The 20,044-nt window shown below is 34.5% G+C and overlaps 1 protein-coding gene across 1 annotated transcript in view; it reads right to left on the reverse strand.

The window, feature by feature from the left end:
- LOC309408336 (connector enhancer of kinase suppressor of ras 2-like) overlaps positions 1 to 20,044 on the reverse strand; it is a gene marked incomplete at both ends in the record, with an annotated part of 202,104 nt that overhangs the window by 49,183 nt on the left and 132,877 nt on the right. The window contains 5 exons of the mRNA XM_082004142.1: positions 3,082 to 3,332; positions 4,775 to 4,861; positions 9,398 to 9,603; positions 10,159 to 10,292; positions 17,902 to 18,048. Of these exons, the coding sequence (XP_081860268.1) occupies positions 3,082 to 3,332; positions 4,775 to 4,861; positions 9,398 to 9,603; positions 10,159 to 10,292; positions 17,902 to 18,048 (825 nt within the window). The remainder of the gene's footprint in view (positions 1 to 3,081; positions 3,333 to 4,774; positions 4,862 to 9,397; positions 9,604 to 10,158; positions 10,293 to 17,901; positions 18,049 to 20,044) is intronic.

Below are 20,044 nucleotides of genomic sequence, written 5' to 3' on the forward strand. Positions count from 1 at the left end.
TAATTTTAGGTTGCAAATCAACATTCCTCCAAAGCATTAATCTAGTGGTGAATCTATGCAATTACCAATTTTGTAAAACTTCTTACGTCTGTGTCTGGTAATTTAAACTACTATTAAGTGAGTGCCTTTTTTTGGTACATATTTATGTAAGTATGCTTAGAAAATAACGCAATGGCTAAGTGACACTGCGTATCTCAATTTCTCCTTCCATCATGCCATACTTGTTTGCTTACAAAACACTGTTACCATCCCTTTACTAAAGATGACTAAAATCCTATTTGACTTTATAATCTCCATTTTCCAAAGCATTTATCTGGGTTGAAATTTTGATCTATACCCAAAAGTTGTTCCAGGCATGTGTTAAGTGTAGAGGAATTCATGGAAACTTGATTCCATGAAACTTGATTCCATAACAGTTCTGCAGCTCTGACATCCATAAAAGCAAAAAAAACCAAAATACACCAAACCAGTTTTGTCATCTGATAGTACTGTCTCCAGACAGCTAGGAAAAAACAAAACACAGACTAGAAGAGCAAGGAATAGGTAGGCTGACCTCAGACAATTTTTTTTTTTTTTAAATAATACAAAAGTAGTAGCAAAAGCTGCTTTATGGTAATTTGGTTAGGTAAAGTTTTAAAGTATCTTCTTTTGAATAATCTTAGTCTTGTTGTAGAATGAATTCTTGATAGAATGAAGTCGAATTATCCAAATAAGTAAATATATTGAAATGTTTATGGAAACCCTGATAACACCTTTAGATATTAAGGAAATTAATTATCTACTTAAAACTTAAATTTCTATCTAGGCACACAGATATCTCTTCTTTTTCTCTTCCTTTTTGTTATAAAAATGCCATTAAATGTTCTTTGATATTTAAAATTTTCATTCTGGGTAGTTATCTTTCAGGATAGATATGCCAAACAACTTTTTGCTTCGCTTTTCATAATTCTTTCAGGATTCAAAGTGGAAAGATGTTAATACGAATGATTCTGTACTGGCAAGAACCCACAAAACCTGTGTCAGCAACTCTTGTACGTTTGTCGAGTCAGTTCATCTTGTATATTTATAAGACAGTTGAATAAGTGCCCGAGATATTCTGATTTCTATGACAATCTCCTGAAGGACAGCAAAGGTCTATTTCTAACGTTCAGAAGATTCATGGTGATAAAAGAATTTATACCACTCAGTCAGTCCATGAATAATCATTTTACATGTGTCCTCCTCTGTAATTACTGCACATTATAATAGAGTTTATGAAACAGATACTGCACTGGCTTTTTGGGTAGACCAACCACTGCATATAGGGTTATCTCCTCCCATGATACTGCCTTTTTCCAGTTTTCTGCATTGCCTCCAGACCCTTTACAGTTGAAATATTATGTCATTAGTTTTTTTCATATTTATTATATTACCATACAATATCATATTACTGATTTATCATGTCTGTTTCAAATAGTTACATTTCTTTTAATACACAATGAAAGGCACAAAGTGAAGAACTGTTCCTAGTCAGTGACCTACAAACAGAAAACAGTTGACAAAAATAATTTAAAACAGCAGATTATAATATTGCAGACCTTTAAGACAAAATAATATTTCTAGAATGTGCAACTGGCTGTTTTTCTGTATAGAATGATTTGCAGACTGCTATACAGAACACAAAGCTCATATAATGGTATAAAAATCATGCAAGATAATATATCTTCCATTCTGAAATCATGGTGAATGTGTGGCACATTAATCTGCAAGACAATTGCTGTTTTTATTTTTGAAAGAGTATCCACTTCAGGACTATCGACTTCTGACTCCTTTGGTGAGATTCGTATGTTGCCCAACATCTGCCTCCTTACACTTTCCCCTGAAGGTATGACTTTTGTCATTGCTAGGCTAGAAGGGCAATAGATCTGATTCAATTTGGTGATTTCTTAACAAACTCCAAGTCTTAAATTCTGGTTTAACTGAATTAAACAGCAACTTTTCTCACGACTTTGCCAGGAAATTTATTTTGCCTTGGAACTTTAAATGGAGGTTGCGTTGATGATGAAAAATAAATCATGTGACAACATGCCTGACTCTGCAAACTTAATCAACAAGTACCATTATTTAAAGGATGTAACTAACGTCTTACCCCATATGACCAATTTCCCTTTCTTCAGAAGTCAGGTGAGTCAACAAACAATCATCACTCTTCCAAAAATTAACTAAAACCAGTTGATTCATCTATTGAGTAATGAAATATTGTTTGGATTTTTTGGAGACTTGCATAATAATTTTCTCATTCATCCTAGTAAACTAGTTACTGCTTTTCTCTCTGGATTTGAAAGCCTTTTCTTTGACTTTGTGATCCTGATCATCTCTGTAAGAGTTTAAGGACAGAATAAACATTTCCCGCTAAGCAATCACACAACATGATTTATAAACTTCTTGACTTTTTCTGAGGCTGTGGAAAAAGACCTTCCACCTTTTCCAAAAATACTAACTTCAAGTGGCATAGGAAAGGGAAACTTAAACTTCCTGAAGACAGAACAAAAGTATCTGATCTTCAGACTATCAAATGCTGACAGCTTGCAGCAACTGAGATGAATTGCTAGCTATATTTCAAATGTATCCCCTTACGTGAACCTTGAAGAAATTCACATTATTAGACTGTGGCTATGGTAGTGCAATTTAAATAAACGGTAACTTCATTAAGGTTGTCACAAAACATAGTGATTGAAGTCAAAATATAAAAGGATCTAAACTAATCTATAATTATCAGAGGCTGAGTATGGGATCTTTATGAACCTTTGAAAAGAGGTCAAATTAAACTAAACTCAGTGCAACCGAGTAATTAAGAACACTATTTTACTTAAAGCATCTGTTATCAAATGGTCCTTGCCTTGCATTTTTCCATTCTGTCTACCGTTCTTATGTGAAAGCTATCGTGATACTGACATTAAGCATACTTCTTGGACTATAAAATACAGTATTAAAACATAAAGTAGAAGAATATGCCTTTATACCTGTATCAATCCTAAAAGGAAAACATTTTAGTGTTTTTCCATGTACTTCATGTAATAAGGTTTTTTGTTATGTACTTACATGATAAAGTGGAACTGTATTGTTTTCTGCTAATGAGAAATTCAAGACATCTTGCTGTCCAGGTTCAAGCCTAACATTAATAGATGTCAACACAGATGGACTAATAGGGTAGTTTGGACTATTTGTGTTTTTGCCCTTTTTTCTTGACCTACGACCTGTGTCCCTTTTGTTGTCTTTTTGTGTCAAAGGCTCTTCTTGAATAACCAGTATCTTGTCATCACTCAGATACCGCAGGAGTGAATTCTCAGAGTCAGTTGTTGGAGGGGAAAAAAAAGAAAAAAGAAACATTAGTAAGAGGAAATAAACAGAGAACCATTTTGCCTGCATCTATATTGTCAGCCCCGATTCATCTGAGGCTCTTTCCTTTACAAAGAAACTTATTTGTACCAAGGTTCCAATGAAGAGCAAACTAAGTAGTTAGCACAAAACCAAGGCACAGAAAAGATGGTGGTGCATACCCAGGTCCTTGCATGACAGATAGTATGACACTAGTCCACATCATACGGCTTGTGTAACAAAGAAAATACACATACAGCCAAAAACTTTCAGCGAAATGTCAAAGAACATCACTCGGTACTATTAAAACTGGAAAGAGTCATGTGAAAGTCAAGTGAATTGTGAGGGCTTGCACTGGACTCGGTACCACATTTACTGACACCCCCCACCAGTAATGGTGAAAGTGAGCATACACATAAAATATTTGTAAATTGTATCAAGCAGGGAGCATCTCTGGGACCATTCCAAAGACAAGGACTGTAATTTCAAGGAATCTGAAAAACTGCAATAAAGGTCTTAAGGCTATGTGCAGTATACTTGTGCAAAATTTCAAAATGAGAACTGGCCAGGCAACAAGACTGAGGAAAGGAATCTGGCTGTAAGAGTGAAATACAAACTAAACATAAATCAACAGATTTGGAATAAATCGGGAAAGACTTGTGCTGTAAATTATATTTATTTTTCCTTGGAATGGAAGGTTATGAAAAAAGGTAGTTCAAAACCCTGTATTAATTTTCAAAAGTATAATTCAATTTTGTCGTATTATAAGTAGTCAGGTTGAACTCCTCTCAGCTACCCACGCTATGCCTAAAAGATTCTGAAAAAAATAGTAGTTATCTAAGAATCTTTAACAATTGGCATAACAACAAACATATTTGCATATTTGAAGAATATTCTTTTGAATTATATAATTGTTTTTTAGCAGAGGAAAAAAGGAAAAAGGGAACTTTCTTATCACTATGCTTCTTCCAAAGATCATAGTTCCCACTCAAATCAATAGAAATTTATCTGATTAGGACTACACTACAATTGCTGGTTCTGGTTTCAAATATTCATTCATACTAATCAAAATTTGTCTCAAAGGACATCACCTTATATATGTAACATCATTTTCTAGAACCCTGAAGACTAAGAACTGATTGCTATTAACGTATATCTGAATCTTGTAAGTATTTTTTCCCTTGATGTTTATCTTTCTTTATGCTAGAGTTAGAGTAAATCCCCTCCTACTAATAAAAACTTTTTAATTTTCAGAAATAGAAACATAAAAACCCAGGTACTAAAAAGGCTCTTTTATATTCTCTGTGGCACTCAAGAAAAATATTTTTTTGTTCCTGTGATGATATCTTCATGCTTTTTAAGTAACAAAGAAAAAAAAAAGTCTCTGAGAACAGCAAAGGAAAAAAAAAATACTCACCTCTGCTTCCCCTTTTGTACATGTTTTGTTCTTTTGACTCCCCTATCCAGCTGTACTCAGTAGGCATAGAAACAGGCCTTAAATCTCCTGGAAACAATTAAAGGTAAAGCAATATAATTTTTGAAGATTAAAAATAGAAGGCTGTAGAGTAAGTTATGCCTATCAATTAGAGGCATGGCATGACCCTTCAGAGCAATCCTTTTTATCAGCACCTATACATTATTAAATTGTAGCATTCAGGATCAATTAAACATCATATATGCCAGATTTTCCTCTTCATTATACCGAAGGAAATTACCACTGACTTTGGTGAAATTACTTGTAATCCTATAGCAGATTACAAATTTATTTTTAAACTCTGTTCTGCAAAAACCTGCTCAGTCATTAAATAGATGTTTTGGAATAAAGAAAGAAGCAGTTTTTAAATGGACAAATATGCTTTAGTAAAACTAGAAAGATTATTAATACAGATACAACATTACATATCTATCAGTTAAACAATAAAACCTATTTGGCCTGGAAAAGTCACATGGTGAGTAATGAGACGATCTCATAGTTTCAAGGAACATTAATTTCAAATGCCTTAAAAAGAAATCATGGAATGCAGTTTGGTAGCAACAACAACAACAAAGAAGGTTCAGACATGAGGGTTTTAATTAATATGATTTTATGGCACTATGGCTGTAAGACATTAATGTGCATTACTCATTCCCTACTACGGTATCAGCAGAACATTGAAAGTAGGCCATTAAACGAGGAATACTACACAAAATTGACGATAAAGCATTAGTACTTTGGCCTTGTCAGTGTGCATTATTGCCACAAAACACAGAAACACACCTTCTAGATTATATGTTAAGTTCTGACCCATAAAGCCAAAGATCCCTTTTTCTGTACAACAGCTGACTAGATTTAGTGTGTTTCTTTAGCACTTGAGCAAATTTTTTGAAGTAGTTTGCTACTGTTCCATTCCTAGGATAATTATAGAATTTAGAATGTGAATTCATATAGAATGTGAATTCATATAGAATGTGAACAAGAGTTGCTTTTTCATTATTGGTTTCCCCAGGTTGATTAAAAGTGACAAAGTATTTTCTGTGGCTAATTTTATTTGATGCCAATATAGGTTTTTATTCACCATTTTTACAAATTACAGCTTTTTAGCTACTAAAATGTTAGGAGGATTTAAGAACAAACAGGTACATAACACAGATGTGCTTCAGGATAGCATGATTTCCTGAAAATTGAAGGGGTACTACATACCTAGAGCATTGAGATTTTCCCATATTAAACTTTCTCTCGTACCATAAAAGTTAGTGTATAAATAATTGGATGAAAAATATATGTAGTTTCCCTGTCTGCCTAACAGTTAAAACTACCTTTAACTGCAAATGTATTATTCAACTCCTAATCTCAAATTTGGTCTTAGAAGAATAATATCAATTAAGAAAAAACCAACAAATTAAATAAAAGGAAAAAGCCATAATATGGAAAAGAATGAGAAACAAGTGAAGTTTATAAATGAAAAATGAAATATATGAAAATAAGAATGCACATAACAAATGAAGATCAAGATAATAAAACTTAGCAGTATTTCTGTAAAGAGAGGAAATATCTGAAGCTCTGAAGAGATTTGTAAGACAAATGCCAGATGCCAGAGCATGATCGACATAAAAAATAGAATTTTAGGACAGGAAACACACAAGCCAAACAAAGGAACTAGTGATTTTGCATACTGCTTATTTTACTCCCAAAGTTTTTCCCAATTGTAACCTACAAACTGTTTTAACATTGCAACTTAGATATTTTTCTGAGGAGTACGAAAATTACTGTGTCCAAGTATACCAATATAAATTGAAAACAAAAACAAAAACCAACTTATTTGTGATGTTTTTGCCTCTAACACATAAACAGAATAGATTTGATATGCATTGCCACAAGAACTTTAAATAGCATAGCATGTTAGAGTCAGACTAATATTAGAGTATAACTTCTGCTTTAGAAAAAAAAGCACTGCAGCAATGATAAATATGATTTTAATTTTCACAAATGGTTTGAGAAAATGGACTTCACATTTGCCTCCTTGGATTTCACATATATTAGCAATACTGAGGATCTCATCTGCCTGAATATTCTTCCACCTACCAGCTGCAGAGACTGGTTTCTAATAATTGCTTTAATTCCAGTAAGTCCACGGCAGGAATTTCTGAACTGTGGTTTATGTGAGTCCTAGCAATAATAAAAGCATCTGCTCAACCATGAAAGACTTCAGAAGTTTTATTTTACGTACTTTGCCCATGGCTGTCTGGTTCCAACATCAGATACGTGTTTATATCATAAATCCTGTCTTTCCACCAAAGACATATCGTCACTTTGACGGTTCAAATGTACATCTTTAAGCCAAAAAGCACAAAACATTCTACTACAGAAGAACAAAATTTGGATTTGGAAGTCTGTTAATTGACAGATACCTTTAATCTGTAGTTTAAAAAATTCTGGCTTAAAAATTGTTAATTCCTTCTAGATTTTCAAAGTTACAGAAAATTAGAACTGTCCATCATAACACAAGAAAAATCTTGGGTATTACTGGGTTTGGGCACAGAGCCCAACACTTCAAGTCATCATGCAGTATGAATTTATGAAAGCAAGCCAAATACATCCATCTGGCTCCAATTTGAATCACAATTAAGATCTATCTTTCATTCTAATTTTATTATAAAATGGTGTCACTTATCAGGAAGATAAAGACTGAGTATTACTAGTTTTAAGATGGAATCCTACTCTTCAGTGTTACAGCTCCTTCAAGCATCAAGCATATGGCTGTACAAGTTACTAAAAATAGCCTACGTATAACAAAGATCTATTAAAATTTCCCTATTCTGAAAAGGTAGTGTATATATACACAATACTGTCCATTTTACAACTGATATTTTGCCATTTTTTACCATAAATCCAACTGTAGTTAGCAAAATACACAACCAGGACACAAGTTCTGTTCACTTAATAAACATAAACTAATATTTCTTTCAAACTATTAAAATGACAAAACCAGAACAACAACACTTGGAATGTTGGATGTCCTTTGTTGGGAAATTCCAGCTACAGTGAATTATCACTCTCTAGTGATAGTTCACTGCAGCTTGATGTAATTTGAAGTATCCTTGCAGCTGTCATATTTTCAGACTTGAATTCTACCCTCTCAGTTCTCAAAACAGCAGGTGAAATTACTTAACTATCGCTCATTAGCTGAACTTAGCCAAAAGGTGATGCAGTTGAAACCTTAGCCCAGGTAAATTACATAAACTATGCCATAGATATCTCACATATAATAAGCAAACATTTATTGACAGAAGAAAATGCTTGTACATCCTATCAAAATCTGTTTTGGCATCTGGGGCCATCAGTTGCCCTCTCTTCTAATATTTATGGTGGTAAGAACACCTCAGTCTGAGACCAGGGAAGAGAAAGCTGAATTGTCTCTAAGCACTAAGAACTGAAAGGAGCATGGGAAACCACATTTAATAACATCCATGGTATCAAATCCTGCACCAGAGACTAACCAGTTCTATGGCAGACCAACAGATTTAGTGCCTGGAGTGCTTAAAGGTTTTTTTTCACCCACCCCTGCAACTGTGTTCCATTTCAGCTGTTATTGGATCTTCCACTATAACTGCCTTTGGTATTACCGCCATTGAACTGCAACATGTTTTTATTACCTGTGTTCTTCACAAATCCATTTCTCTTTACTACTCTGAGTTTGTGAGAGGTTTCCCCTCTCCTAGATATCAAAGACAAAAAAATTTAGGAACCTTTTTTAACAAAATGAGAGAAAGGAAAAACACCTTAGTCTCAGAGTAGGTGAATGAAGCACTGATTGATGGCATGTAAACTTTGCAAAAATAACTTACTGCCTTGGAAATAAAGCCACTGCAAATATATGGAGAATGCACTGCTGTATTTCAGTAGTGTTCTTTTAAAATTCACCAAGCAAATCAATTTTAACAGATCAGCAAAAAAATTAGGTATATATACTTATATAAGCACATATGTATTTGTATATCTGTACACCCATATGGATTTACATACACCTGAAATTTCTATATAAAACCAGAGTTCATTATTTTTTAAAAGCATCTTATATATTTAATCAGTCCCCATTCTAAGATTTTGAAATGCATTTCTAGTATTAACAACACAGTGCAGGATACTACTCCTAATTATAACCATTTAATACAGCACTGAATTTTGGAGGGCCTTATATCTTACAGATATTTTTATACCACAAGTAAATCTTTTCAGGCCCTCCATTGAAGTTTAACAGCCCAGAACACTGCAACTAAAATAATCTCCAAGAGCTTGTGAATGAAATTGAGTAAAATCAAGACACTAGCTATACGAATAACATGGACCTAAGTCTCACTCAAAATTTTAAGTGTGCACTGCAGAATAAATAACTCCCGATCCCGAATGTTAGCTTGTAATTATATTAATTATTCCTTCACACAAACTTTTGTCTAGTATTCAGAGCCAACAAAGAATGACAGATATTTGTGGGTGTTGCAGTGTTAATAGCACAATTTGTAAATCTGGTCAATTCAGAAATGTTAAAGAAATCAAGCCTACCATGAGTGGGTGTTTTTTCTCTTCTCCGCACTCCTGTAGCTCTGCTTCTCTCATACTCGGAGCCCACAGGGTGGCCTTCACCTTCAATTAAGGTGTAGTACTTTCCACTTTCATGCTCCAGAAAATAGCTTGGAGACTCAGAGCCTTTCATTCCAGACTTTCCAAATTTGCTGATGTCATCACAAGACATTATTCCAATTTCATCTCTAAAAACAGTAAACCAGTATACAGTACAACAGTCTCTTGCAGACACTACAAATGAAAAGTTCTGTAACTGAAATGCTGTATGTGTGAACTCTTATAAAAGTGATTCAATTCAACAAATGTAAATTGATGAAATCATCATTAGGTTCTGTTTTAACTGTAAGACAAACATAGTTATTGAAGAGTTTTCTAGCATTTGAAAGGGAGCACAAGGAATCGGTAAAACATGAGAAGACAAAGGTTTCCCTTGCAGAAATGCCTGCTTTAGAGTAAGATACAAGTGGTCACAAAAAAGTAAATAAAACTAAATGATTGAAGACTTCTTTAAAAGCTTCCTTGGTTTAGGACTAAACCCATGTTTTGCTCAACTGATATCTAGCTAAGTGAAAGTTAAGTCTCTCAAAATAATGATATGATGCTTAATGTATTTCTAGCTCTTAATTTTACTAAATATTTAGTTTGTGGAGCTTTTTGTTTGCTTGCTTTTATTAATCTAGTGAAATTAAAATGTAAAGTTTTAGTTTTCAAAACCTCAAATTCATTAGAATGTAAAATACCTGGGGCCATAAAGTCCTGACATAGGAGACAGAATGAAAACATCTTGAAGTGCAGAGTTCTCCATTTTTGAGGATATGCCCATTGTACTTGTTGGAGTTGTAGAGTTGCTTGTTGGACTGGTGGGAATTACAGGCTGTCAAAAAAAAAAAAAAGCACATGCAGAATAAATTAATGTTTTCTGTGCTACAAGTAACAACAAAGTCAATGTGCATAATTTTAGGAAGCTTGACCTCTCTTTTTTGGATCAGCATTTCTTCAAATTATTGACATTTCTTCCAAAAAGACATCTGCTGAAACACTGTTTTATCAAGGAGTTCAAGACTAGTTATGAAAGAAACTGATAAAAGACCAGTAGTGAAATTAATTTAGAAGCCATCTCATGGAAAATATCTGACTCAGAATCAAAATATGATTTTTAACCAATGCAGAAAATCAATTATATGGGGAGGAAGGACATACACTATTAACTGCCATTAACACAAAAATTAATTCCATAACTCTGGAAGACTTGAACTGAATGAAAGTGTTCATAACCATAACATAGACTTTTTATTGTTAACAAGGACAGAATGCTAGATTTATTCTTTTTTAAGGAAACAGAATTCATAGTCATCATGTTTCTTTTTTTTTTACTGAAACCATCACTGTTCTGATTATACTACTCTTCTATGCTTATTGTTAGGATTCTTATATTCTGATCAAATGTTTTAGGTTTCTTTCATATTATCAATATAAATAGATAAGAAGTGACTGCCAAAGACAAGAATCATTCACTACTTCCTCATATCTTTGGAAATTAGGGCCTACCACCTCATACACAGTATCAACCACTACATTTAGAATACAACCATTATTTCTGCAGTTTGGAGTGGCAGTATTAGTAAAGAGACTAGACATAAGATATTCTAGTAACCCCTCAACTTACCTGCAGCTGGATACAGTTTCCCCTGGGTCAAAACATCAATTATCACCATCACAGAAAAACAAACAGAAACTCCGATTCGAAATCAGAAAAGAAATTACCTATACCAAATCTCTTGTGAATAATTTCTTTTCAATGGTTGTATATTCAGCAGTCGTCAAGGTTACATGTTAGTCAATGAAGTTGACAACATAAAAAAAGGGTGGGGAGAGATAACATGACTTTTTGGTTTGCCCCCAAAGAAGGTGATAGCCATGCTATTCTTGGTAGATTTTTAAAAATCAAACCTTACAGCAATATAATCTTTTTTGCTTCAATTTTATTCAGTTCTTGTCCTACCCATCCCAGAAAGTGAGAATTTTCCTTTTCACTCTTTAATTTTTTATTTTTGTTTATTTTTGCATTCTGAATACTATATGTTTCACTTTATATTGGCTAGAAAAAAAAGAAAAAAGAAAAAAACCCCAATTCTGCCATTATAGGGCTTGTTTTCTAAAACACTAATGAATTGCAGCGTGCTCTGTACTTTCACCAACTGATTAGACTAGGTGTATCCAGTACATACTAGGCGTCCTCAGTACCCAGCTGAGATTGTACTAATACTGAATAAAGCACAATAATTATTTCACTTATCTTGTGTTGTATATTCTTATTTACATCTCTGAGTCAGGTATTTGAGTTCCTTCCAATGTGACATCCAGCTTTTTGTTTATTGTAATTTCCACATTATTTGGAATTGTTGCTATATTATTCAATTGCTACATTCTTTAAAACTGCATTTGATTATTTCAAAGTAGACTATTTTGCACTTACCCCTCTTTGTTTTGTTACATTTTTAGAGCTTTTTTTCTAGTTTTCTAAACTAATTTTTAATTACCAGCCAAGACTCCATTGCATTTGCAGGACCTCCTGGTTTAGCACTGTATGCAAATTTAGTAAGAAAATCCTTCAGGTTGTCAGGAAAACATGGAACAAAAACACCTGTATCACCTACACGTTGAATGCTAAATGATACATCCTTTGTTTGGTAGTGAACCATTAACAGCTATTTGTTAGGCAAGGTTATCCAGTAATTTTCCACTCATTCAGTCTCAGTTTGACCTGGTCCTTAATTCTCTATGCCATACTTATGAGAATGTCATGAGAAAAGGTATTAATATCAGAGCAAGATATACAGCTTCTCTCCTATCTACCAGGCCAGTTAACAGCTCACATAAGAGCATTAAGTCTGTTTAATGATTTTTTTTTTAATAAATTCATGTTGTTTTTACTCATCTGTTATCTTCCAAGTGCTCGCAAACTGTTCGTGCATATTAAGTGACTGACTTATGATTGCCTGGCTCTTGCATTTCCCCTTTCTGAAGGCAAGCATTATACTTCTCGTTTTCTAACCTTACCATAATTCATCCATTTCGCACAATTTCACAATAAACCTGTTTGAAAACTAATGGTCCAATGCCTTCCCCTTTTCCCCCCAAAGAAATACCAGCTCTTCTTCTTGCCTGTTCAAATGCCATACTATAAGAGGTCATCCACTGAGTTTACAGAAAGGTGTGCCCTTGAAGTTCACTTTCCCTCTATAAGGGTTGCAAGTTTAAGAAAATACACTGCTTCCTGACTGCTCTCAGATAAGCTGTCTCCTGCCTTCTCCCTCTTCTTCCCACCTTCTCTGTGGAAAAACTTGTCTTCAGTGCCTTCCAAGAATTTGTCAGCCATTATGTCTTTGTAACAATGCCTGTTTCTACCCCTTTCTCAAAGGATGCACCCAATCCAAATAAACCATATTGGGCAATTCCACCAGTTGCTCACAAGAAACCTTCTTCACTCCTCTGGCCTGGGACTCATTAATGAAGAGAAGAGCGCACCCGCTTTCTCCTCCTCTGTCATCACTCAGATAATTCCAGCAAATATAATTCTTCTGTGATCTGGATCTCAGAGCGAAGGTGGCAAAGATGTATACCTTCACTCTGAGCTCGGTATGTCTGTGATACCAGACATGGAATTTCAGTGGTTTCAGCTATCTGCAAAATAGCACAGGGGTCTTTTGATATTATTTAAACATTAATTTAGTAAGAGTACTTAATATAATATTTTAGTTTTATTAAAAAACCCCAAAGGTAATTTTAATAAATAACAAATATCACCCCAACCAGGACTATCAATTAAACATAGTCAATTCTTTATGTCTTATGTCTCAATTCCAATAAAATTACTTAAAACTATTATACTGACTCTGTGTGCCTGTACAAATGAATGTTTGCCGAAGCCTGTGTAAATACATGCACAGGTGACAAAAATCCCAAGGAAAAGATATTTGTTTATAGAGGACTTCTGAAAAGTGACCTTTTAGGTATCTGCTGTATGTTATTCAAAGTTTTTAATGAGAATGGCTAATTATCAGTAAAATGATTAAGCAATACTGAAATACCAGAATAAAAATGAAAAACAAATGGTAAATTCAAAACTCATTAGAAATAAACAATTGTTTGCCACACAGAAAAATTCGAACTGCTTCAGAAAACAACATACATTGCTGTGATTCTGAGCATGTTTTGCAAATATTGAGGATAATCATTGTATCTATTTAAAAAGTGCTGTTCAAAACAACAAACATCTGACTCCAGTGCATCCTGCAAAAAAAACAGCAGGACAAGATGCAGGAAGCTGGTAAAGCCCGGTGGTACAGCAACAAGCGGCTTGAACATGGACATCCCTTACCTGTTGAGGGGGTATGAAGATTAAGGATGGGGTACTGAGTCTCTGCTTTCTCCCTTGAAGTAATAAACTCAATCCCCAGAATTCCCCTGATGGGTGAATTCACAGAAAACACACAGGCGTCACTCTTCTACATGGATTGCCTGTGGTAAGGGAAAATGGGGCTTTGTAACTGCGTATCACCCTATAAATTCCTACAGTGTGTATTTTTTGTCAGAATAGATGCATTCATGTTAGTGATACAGATGACTAATTGCTTATTGGACAAGCTGCTATTCAGAAAAATTAAATGTTTAACAATACAAATACTATTCACAATAAGAAAAAGACCTCTCAATAAGGTTGAGTATTTCTCACATACTGGTAAATTGGTATAGCTGTGCTGTAAAACAGCAGGTACATTCACAGTGTTTTCAAGTCTTGTGGAGTTTTACTTTTTTGAAACTTGAAATATATACATTTTTTGATATGTAAATAATAGTTTTTGCCTCGAGAGCAAGAGAATACAATGGAATACATATATGACATAAGTCAATAAAAGCATGAGCAGCATTAAGATGAAACGGAAAGGACTGTTCACCATCTCCTCTGGTAAATGGCAATTAAGAGAGCAGAGCACAACTTTCTTGCTTGCTGCATTTTCTTTGTCTGAGGTGTTAAAAGTCTTTCCTTGCCTAAGATATTTCTCTCTGAGATAGTAAAGTAAGTGGGCAGCACATAAGTTCAGAGTTCATTTGAGCAATTCTACCAGGGTACAGTACCTGAACTATGAACTCTGAACTGACTTGAGCGGTAGACCAGAAGTGGTATACACCAACTTGTTATTTTCCTTTTTTTCCACTCTACAAGCATCTGTTCTCATAATGCTATAGAATTTCACTTTTGTACAAAGCAACATCTCTCCAAATTCATATGGTTTTCAAAATCTGAAATGAGCTATTTAGCTAGAATTATTCTGAAGATACTTATAAAGCTGCAGAACATAACATGTATTTTCTAATACGTAAGAACTATTATAAAAACAGCACCGTTGACGTAAGCTTTAATACTCATATCACCTGACGGATTCTATATCTCAAGCTAAGTAATAAAAAGTTTAATGTTCTGGATCAAGTAGTTGTAACAGGAAAGATCATTGCAATTAGAAAATTTCTGCAAATTGAAAGAAAAAAATACAATAAATGTAGTATTTTATTTCAATGAAGTTGCCAGTGTGCTCACTTTTATAATGAGCAGCACTATTTGCCATTGCAGATGAAAGTACTATTATATGTTGAGTGGGAAGATAATCACAGAGTTTAAAAATGAAAATAGTTTTCTAATATCACATAATGCCAACTGGAGACAATATGAGAAAATGGTCTGGCTGACATGTTGTCTTACTGAAAGATAATTGTAGCATAGACTTTGGCATATGTTAACATTCTGCTGTTGTTAATTAAGCATCAGGGGAAACTATATACAGCAAAGGAATATTACAATGAGATGAAGAAATAAATTTTATAAAGATTCACAGATTATGTATCATTAATAATTTATAAATTAACTATGGGGTATAATTTTAAACATAATTATTGTGGAAATTATTAATAACACCTATAAGTGCCTTAAGCAATAACAGAAAACATGACAACTTTTAGTTAAAACATTCCTGCTGTGCACCAACCTGAGTTAACAAATATTATTTCTGGCTTCTGAATTTCAAGTTCTTAAATCCTACTTTGTTCCTTCCCTAATTATGTACTGCTTTTTTTTTGTTGTTTACCAACACTAAATCAGATTGGAAGAATTCTTACATTCTTACTCCATGATACATATGAATATATGTAACGCACCATGACATGTAACACATGCAGAGCAATACATATGTATCCATATATGTAAGACACCATGAAATATAACACATGCATATACGTTATCCTTTTTTGTGACCGTCTGACATTTGCTGAATTGTTTTCAGTTTTGATCTACTTTAACTGAGATCTTTTTCTACAGATTGTTTTTCTAGAGATTGGTCATTCCAAGTCCTACATCCACGCAGCTGGTTACTTTTGTCTAAGTACAAATGCTTCTGTTGAGACTGAGTGTATTCTGCTTATTTCAGAAAGTCTTGTCAATAGCCTCCAACAGGCTCCATTCTGTGAGAGCAAATTTAATCCATTAGTGGTAGAAAACTCTGGAAAATAACAAATAAATAAAACCAGAAGCCTTCCTACCAATTCAACAAACTAAACTGATCTAGAGAGTTTAAAAAATGCCAAAGTCAAAGAAAGATGAGGATATTCTGCAGCCAAGAACAAGGAGAGGGAAGTGAGATCACTGCTTTCCAGCAGCATCAAGCTGTTATGTCAGCTGTCCAGGAAACACAAGCTTTAGTATCATCTTGAAATTTGATCATGCTAGTTCCAAGTCATTAATGACAATAATAGATAATACTAGATCCAGGAGAGAACTGTAGGAAACAGGCAAAACAAAAAACTGCATCCTGAAACGTATCCAGGTCCTGATACTTGAGCTTGCCTCTGTGGCACGAAGACTAAAGAAGACCAAAAGATGCTAAAGACGACCTAAAGTTGTTTTTCAACATCTTATTGCAAAATCTACTGTTAAGAAGTAACACTGGCAATGCTCATGTTATTTTATAAAGTGATTTATATTTTTATTTAAATCCCTCACTGCACTGTTCTCCAATATAGAAGAAACATATCCTACTGAGAATGACACTTAAAGCACCCTTTGATCCTCAGGGGCTCTTGCATTCTGGAGAGAACACATCACAAAAATAAAAACTGTTGATAATTCCACAAAAATAGCTTGGTGCACTTTCACTTACCTGCCTACCACAACAAAGGTTGGCATGTTTTGTGGAAAATATTGTGCCATGTATACAGTACATATCATTTTCACACTGACAAAAATTCCAGAACTAGTGCTGCTTGTGAATTATGGTTCTTTAATGTACTAATATAAAGAGAGGATCTCTGTGGAAGCCCTGTTGCAAATGCAATTTCAGTTTTGCTGCCCCTGGAGGCTTCAGATGAGGTCCACAAGTAGATACACAATCATCTTGCAAGACCAAAGAATGTTATTCCTGCATCCTTATGAGAGAAAAAAAATGAAAAGTCTGAATTTCCTCTGGGTGTCACAATGCCCGTTCCCTCTCCCCCAGAGGTCGGAAAGATGGCACTAAACCCAAGTGTCAGCACTCCTGAGCTGCAAGGATCACACAAGCTCCTTAAGTGAAGCAGCTGTGTAGGATTTAGGCACTTTGAGGACTGAAAGATTCAGGAAGTTCCAGGCAGGAATGAAATGTGCCTGGATAGGCTTAAAAGGTTGGCTTTGTTTTGTTAATTTAAAATTATTCAGAAATGCATTCAGGTATCATGTGATCCAAACAAAACAACTCTGTGAAGCTTCCACATTATGAAAGTGCATAAAGTTATTACAGAATGTTATATAGTATTGAAGATAAACATGCATAGTTACTAACTTACTCAAAAAACTTTCCTACTAAAGGAATGACGTTTTGAGTTCAGTCTTTTTACTGTGAGTCAGTTACAGATGTTGAGGTTGTAGGAAGAACCAGCTGTGATGTTCACAATTGATCTTTTCATATCAACAGGTTTTCAAGGAATAAGTACGCAGAAAATATCAGAGGTTCTATTAGCATTGCTACCAAAACCACAAACTTGATGAGACATGCAGAACAGGAGCAGACTTTTCCTGAAATTTAAAAGGTCTGACACTTGATTACAAACAAGTAGTTTTGACAGACTCTGAAATAGTAGAAACAGGGAGGCAATGCTGCCTCTGCCAGTCAAAACAAGCTACTGAACCTTAGGCTGCCTTGTTCTTCAGTAACACTATTTGTAAATGTTCTTTTCTTCTATCAATTCCTGTGGCCCCCAACTTTACAAAAAAAAAGGAGGAAAACAATCTTATTGACACATACAGTATTGCCACACAAACTTATCTCAGCACCCTATTTCAAATTAATTTGGGACTCTTCAGAGGCTCCAGTTCCTTTCACTGGAAGGAAAAATTCTAGTATTTTCTCTTGAATAAAGGATTTACCATGACACCAGCATTACAACAGCCTTCTTACCTGAAGTGCAAGAGGCTTCCACCTCACATTCTTCAGAAGGGCAGGAGCAGAAACCAGAGTATTCTGAGGACGTTTTTTCAAGGTTAAAATCACTCCATTTGGGTCTTCCCGCAATGCATTTACTAGGTTCTTTAGCTGCCAGCCAACCTATGGAAAAATTCCATAATTGAATTTTGAAAGCTTTCCATTTAACTTGAAATGTGAAGGAAGTCTTCTATTAACTGAAAAGGTCTACTACAGTGCACTCTTTGCAAACATAAGCAGTTTTTATAACCTGTGTCTGATTATTTCTGTTGGACTGAAATGATGCTGCTGAAGCAGGATTTTTTTTTTTAGCTCAATTTCTCCACAAAATAAGGCATAAGTGAACACTGTCTCCTTTTTAATAATTTGTGAGATCACTGTACATTTTAAATCAAATGATGAGGATTAGATGTCATGACATAATTTCTACCTGAGTCCTTAATTGAAACATTCACTGCTGAGGAGGAAGACAGTCCATGCTATAGCAACATATGAAACATATATGTAACCGCTTTAAGATCCTAACTGAAGATAAATGATCATTGCATTGATTTATCTATACAGCCCCTGAGTAGAGCTAAGTAATTCACGTTAGTATAAATTGTAAACATAGCCTTAAAAAAACCCCATCACTAGTACTGAAAGGATTTTATATGTGCTGCTCACAAAAAGCTACTTAAGAGACTTTTCTTAACCTTTCTTGATTATTTAAATATGAATTTACCATGAACTGTTTATATATAAAACCAGAAAATGTATTTTTGTGGGATTTTTTAAAATGAATGTTTACACTATCCTATTATCCTGAATGATTGAAGAAGTTTTAAAACTGGGTAATAATATAAATGACAGTATATAAAGATGTTTATAATAAAAGTAGTTTCTTACACATTTAAGTATTGCTGAATTTCTATCCATATTTACACAGGCACAAAAGAAAAAAAACAACAAAAAAAGGGTATCAAAACAGTCAGATATGTAAATTCAGAACTGAAATTCATAAAATTTCAAATTTTTCTAAACCTAAACCAATCTTTCTTCCAAGTTACACCACTGAAATCAGTGGAATTGTACTAGTTTAAACATGAGAATAAATCTGGCGCCATCCAGCAGTCCTTTTGCCCCTCCTATATACAACTGATGTATTAGCTTGTTCACTATGAATAAGAAATTCCTACCACTTAGCACTTCACGGTGAATTATCATAAAAATTGGTTTGCCCTATATCCTGAGTAACACTATTGTTGAAGAAATTTCTTTAATATTACAGTCTCAAAAAATGCATCCTATGTAATACCCAAATTAGGACCGATAGAAATATGTTGCAAAGCCTCTAAAGCTTGTAATTTTTGTCGATATACTTGTGATCTGATTTAGGTAACTAGACTTAGCATCACAAATTTTGAAATTTGTCTCTTCCGCTGGTGTGAGAAAAATGGTACGACTAAAGCAGGGTCCTAGTTACTCACACCTAACCTTAACCCTGGGTCCCAAGAGCTAAACCATTGCCTTTGTTTAGTCTGTTATTTTCAGGAAGTATACCAAGGACCTTGCTGAAGTAACTCGCATTACAAGAACAGGCTTATCTAGAAAGGAATTACTGGAGAGAGTAACCACTTGCAAGTGCCAATTAGCTTACTGAATCGCATTCAGCTCTGGGAAACAGCAGCGCATGCGTAAGTAAGTATAGGGAAGACTTTGGAAGGCTTTCCTAGTCTTACTGATTTGCATCTTCTCTTCGTACATGATTTCTCGATTTACCACTCAAGGAAAGTGAATAGGTGCAGGATAGACTCTCCACTTACCCTTTTAAATATTATGCCCTTTTTAGAAGATTACTTAAGTGAGTCAGGTTTTAATTTGAACACTGACGGTTACTTTCTACCCACAGGTCTGCTAAACAAAGCACTATGGATCCAATCCTGCACAGAATAGTTTTTCAAAAGTCAGTTTCTTTCACAGAAAAGCTGAGCCCCCAGCACCTGTAAAAGTGCCTGTACTAAATTCTTCCCTCCATTTTCTCTTCCAAACATGGCAGGTTTTTACAGAAGCAATAAATGACCATAGTAAAGACCTGTCATAAGTGTTATAACTACCACAAGTCTTAAGCCCTAGTGTC

Source organism: Phaethon aethereus, assembly GCF_964289735.1.
Source record: "Phaethon aethereus genome assembly, chromosome: 10".
In the NCBI taxonomy this organism is placed as follows: Eukaryota; Metazoa; Chordata; class Aves; order Phaethontiformes; family Phaethontidae; genus Phaethon; species Phaethon aethereus.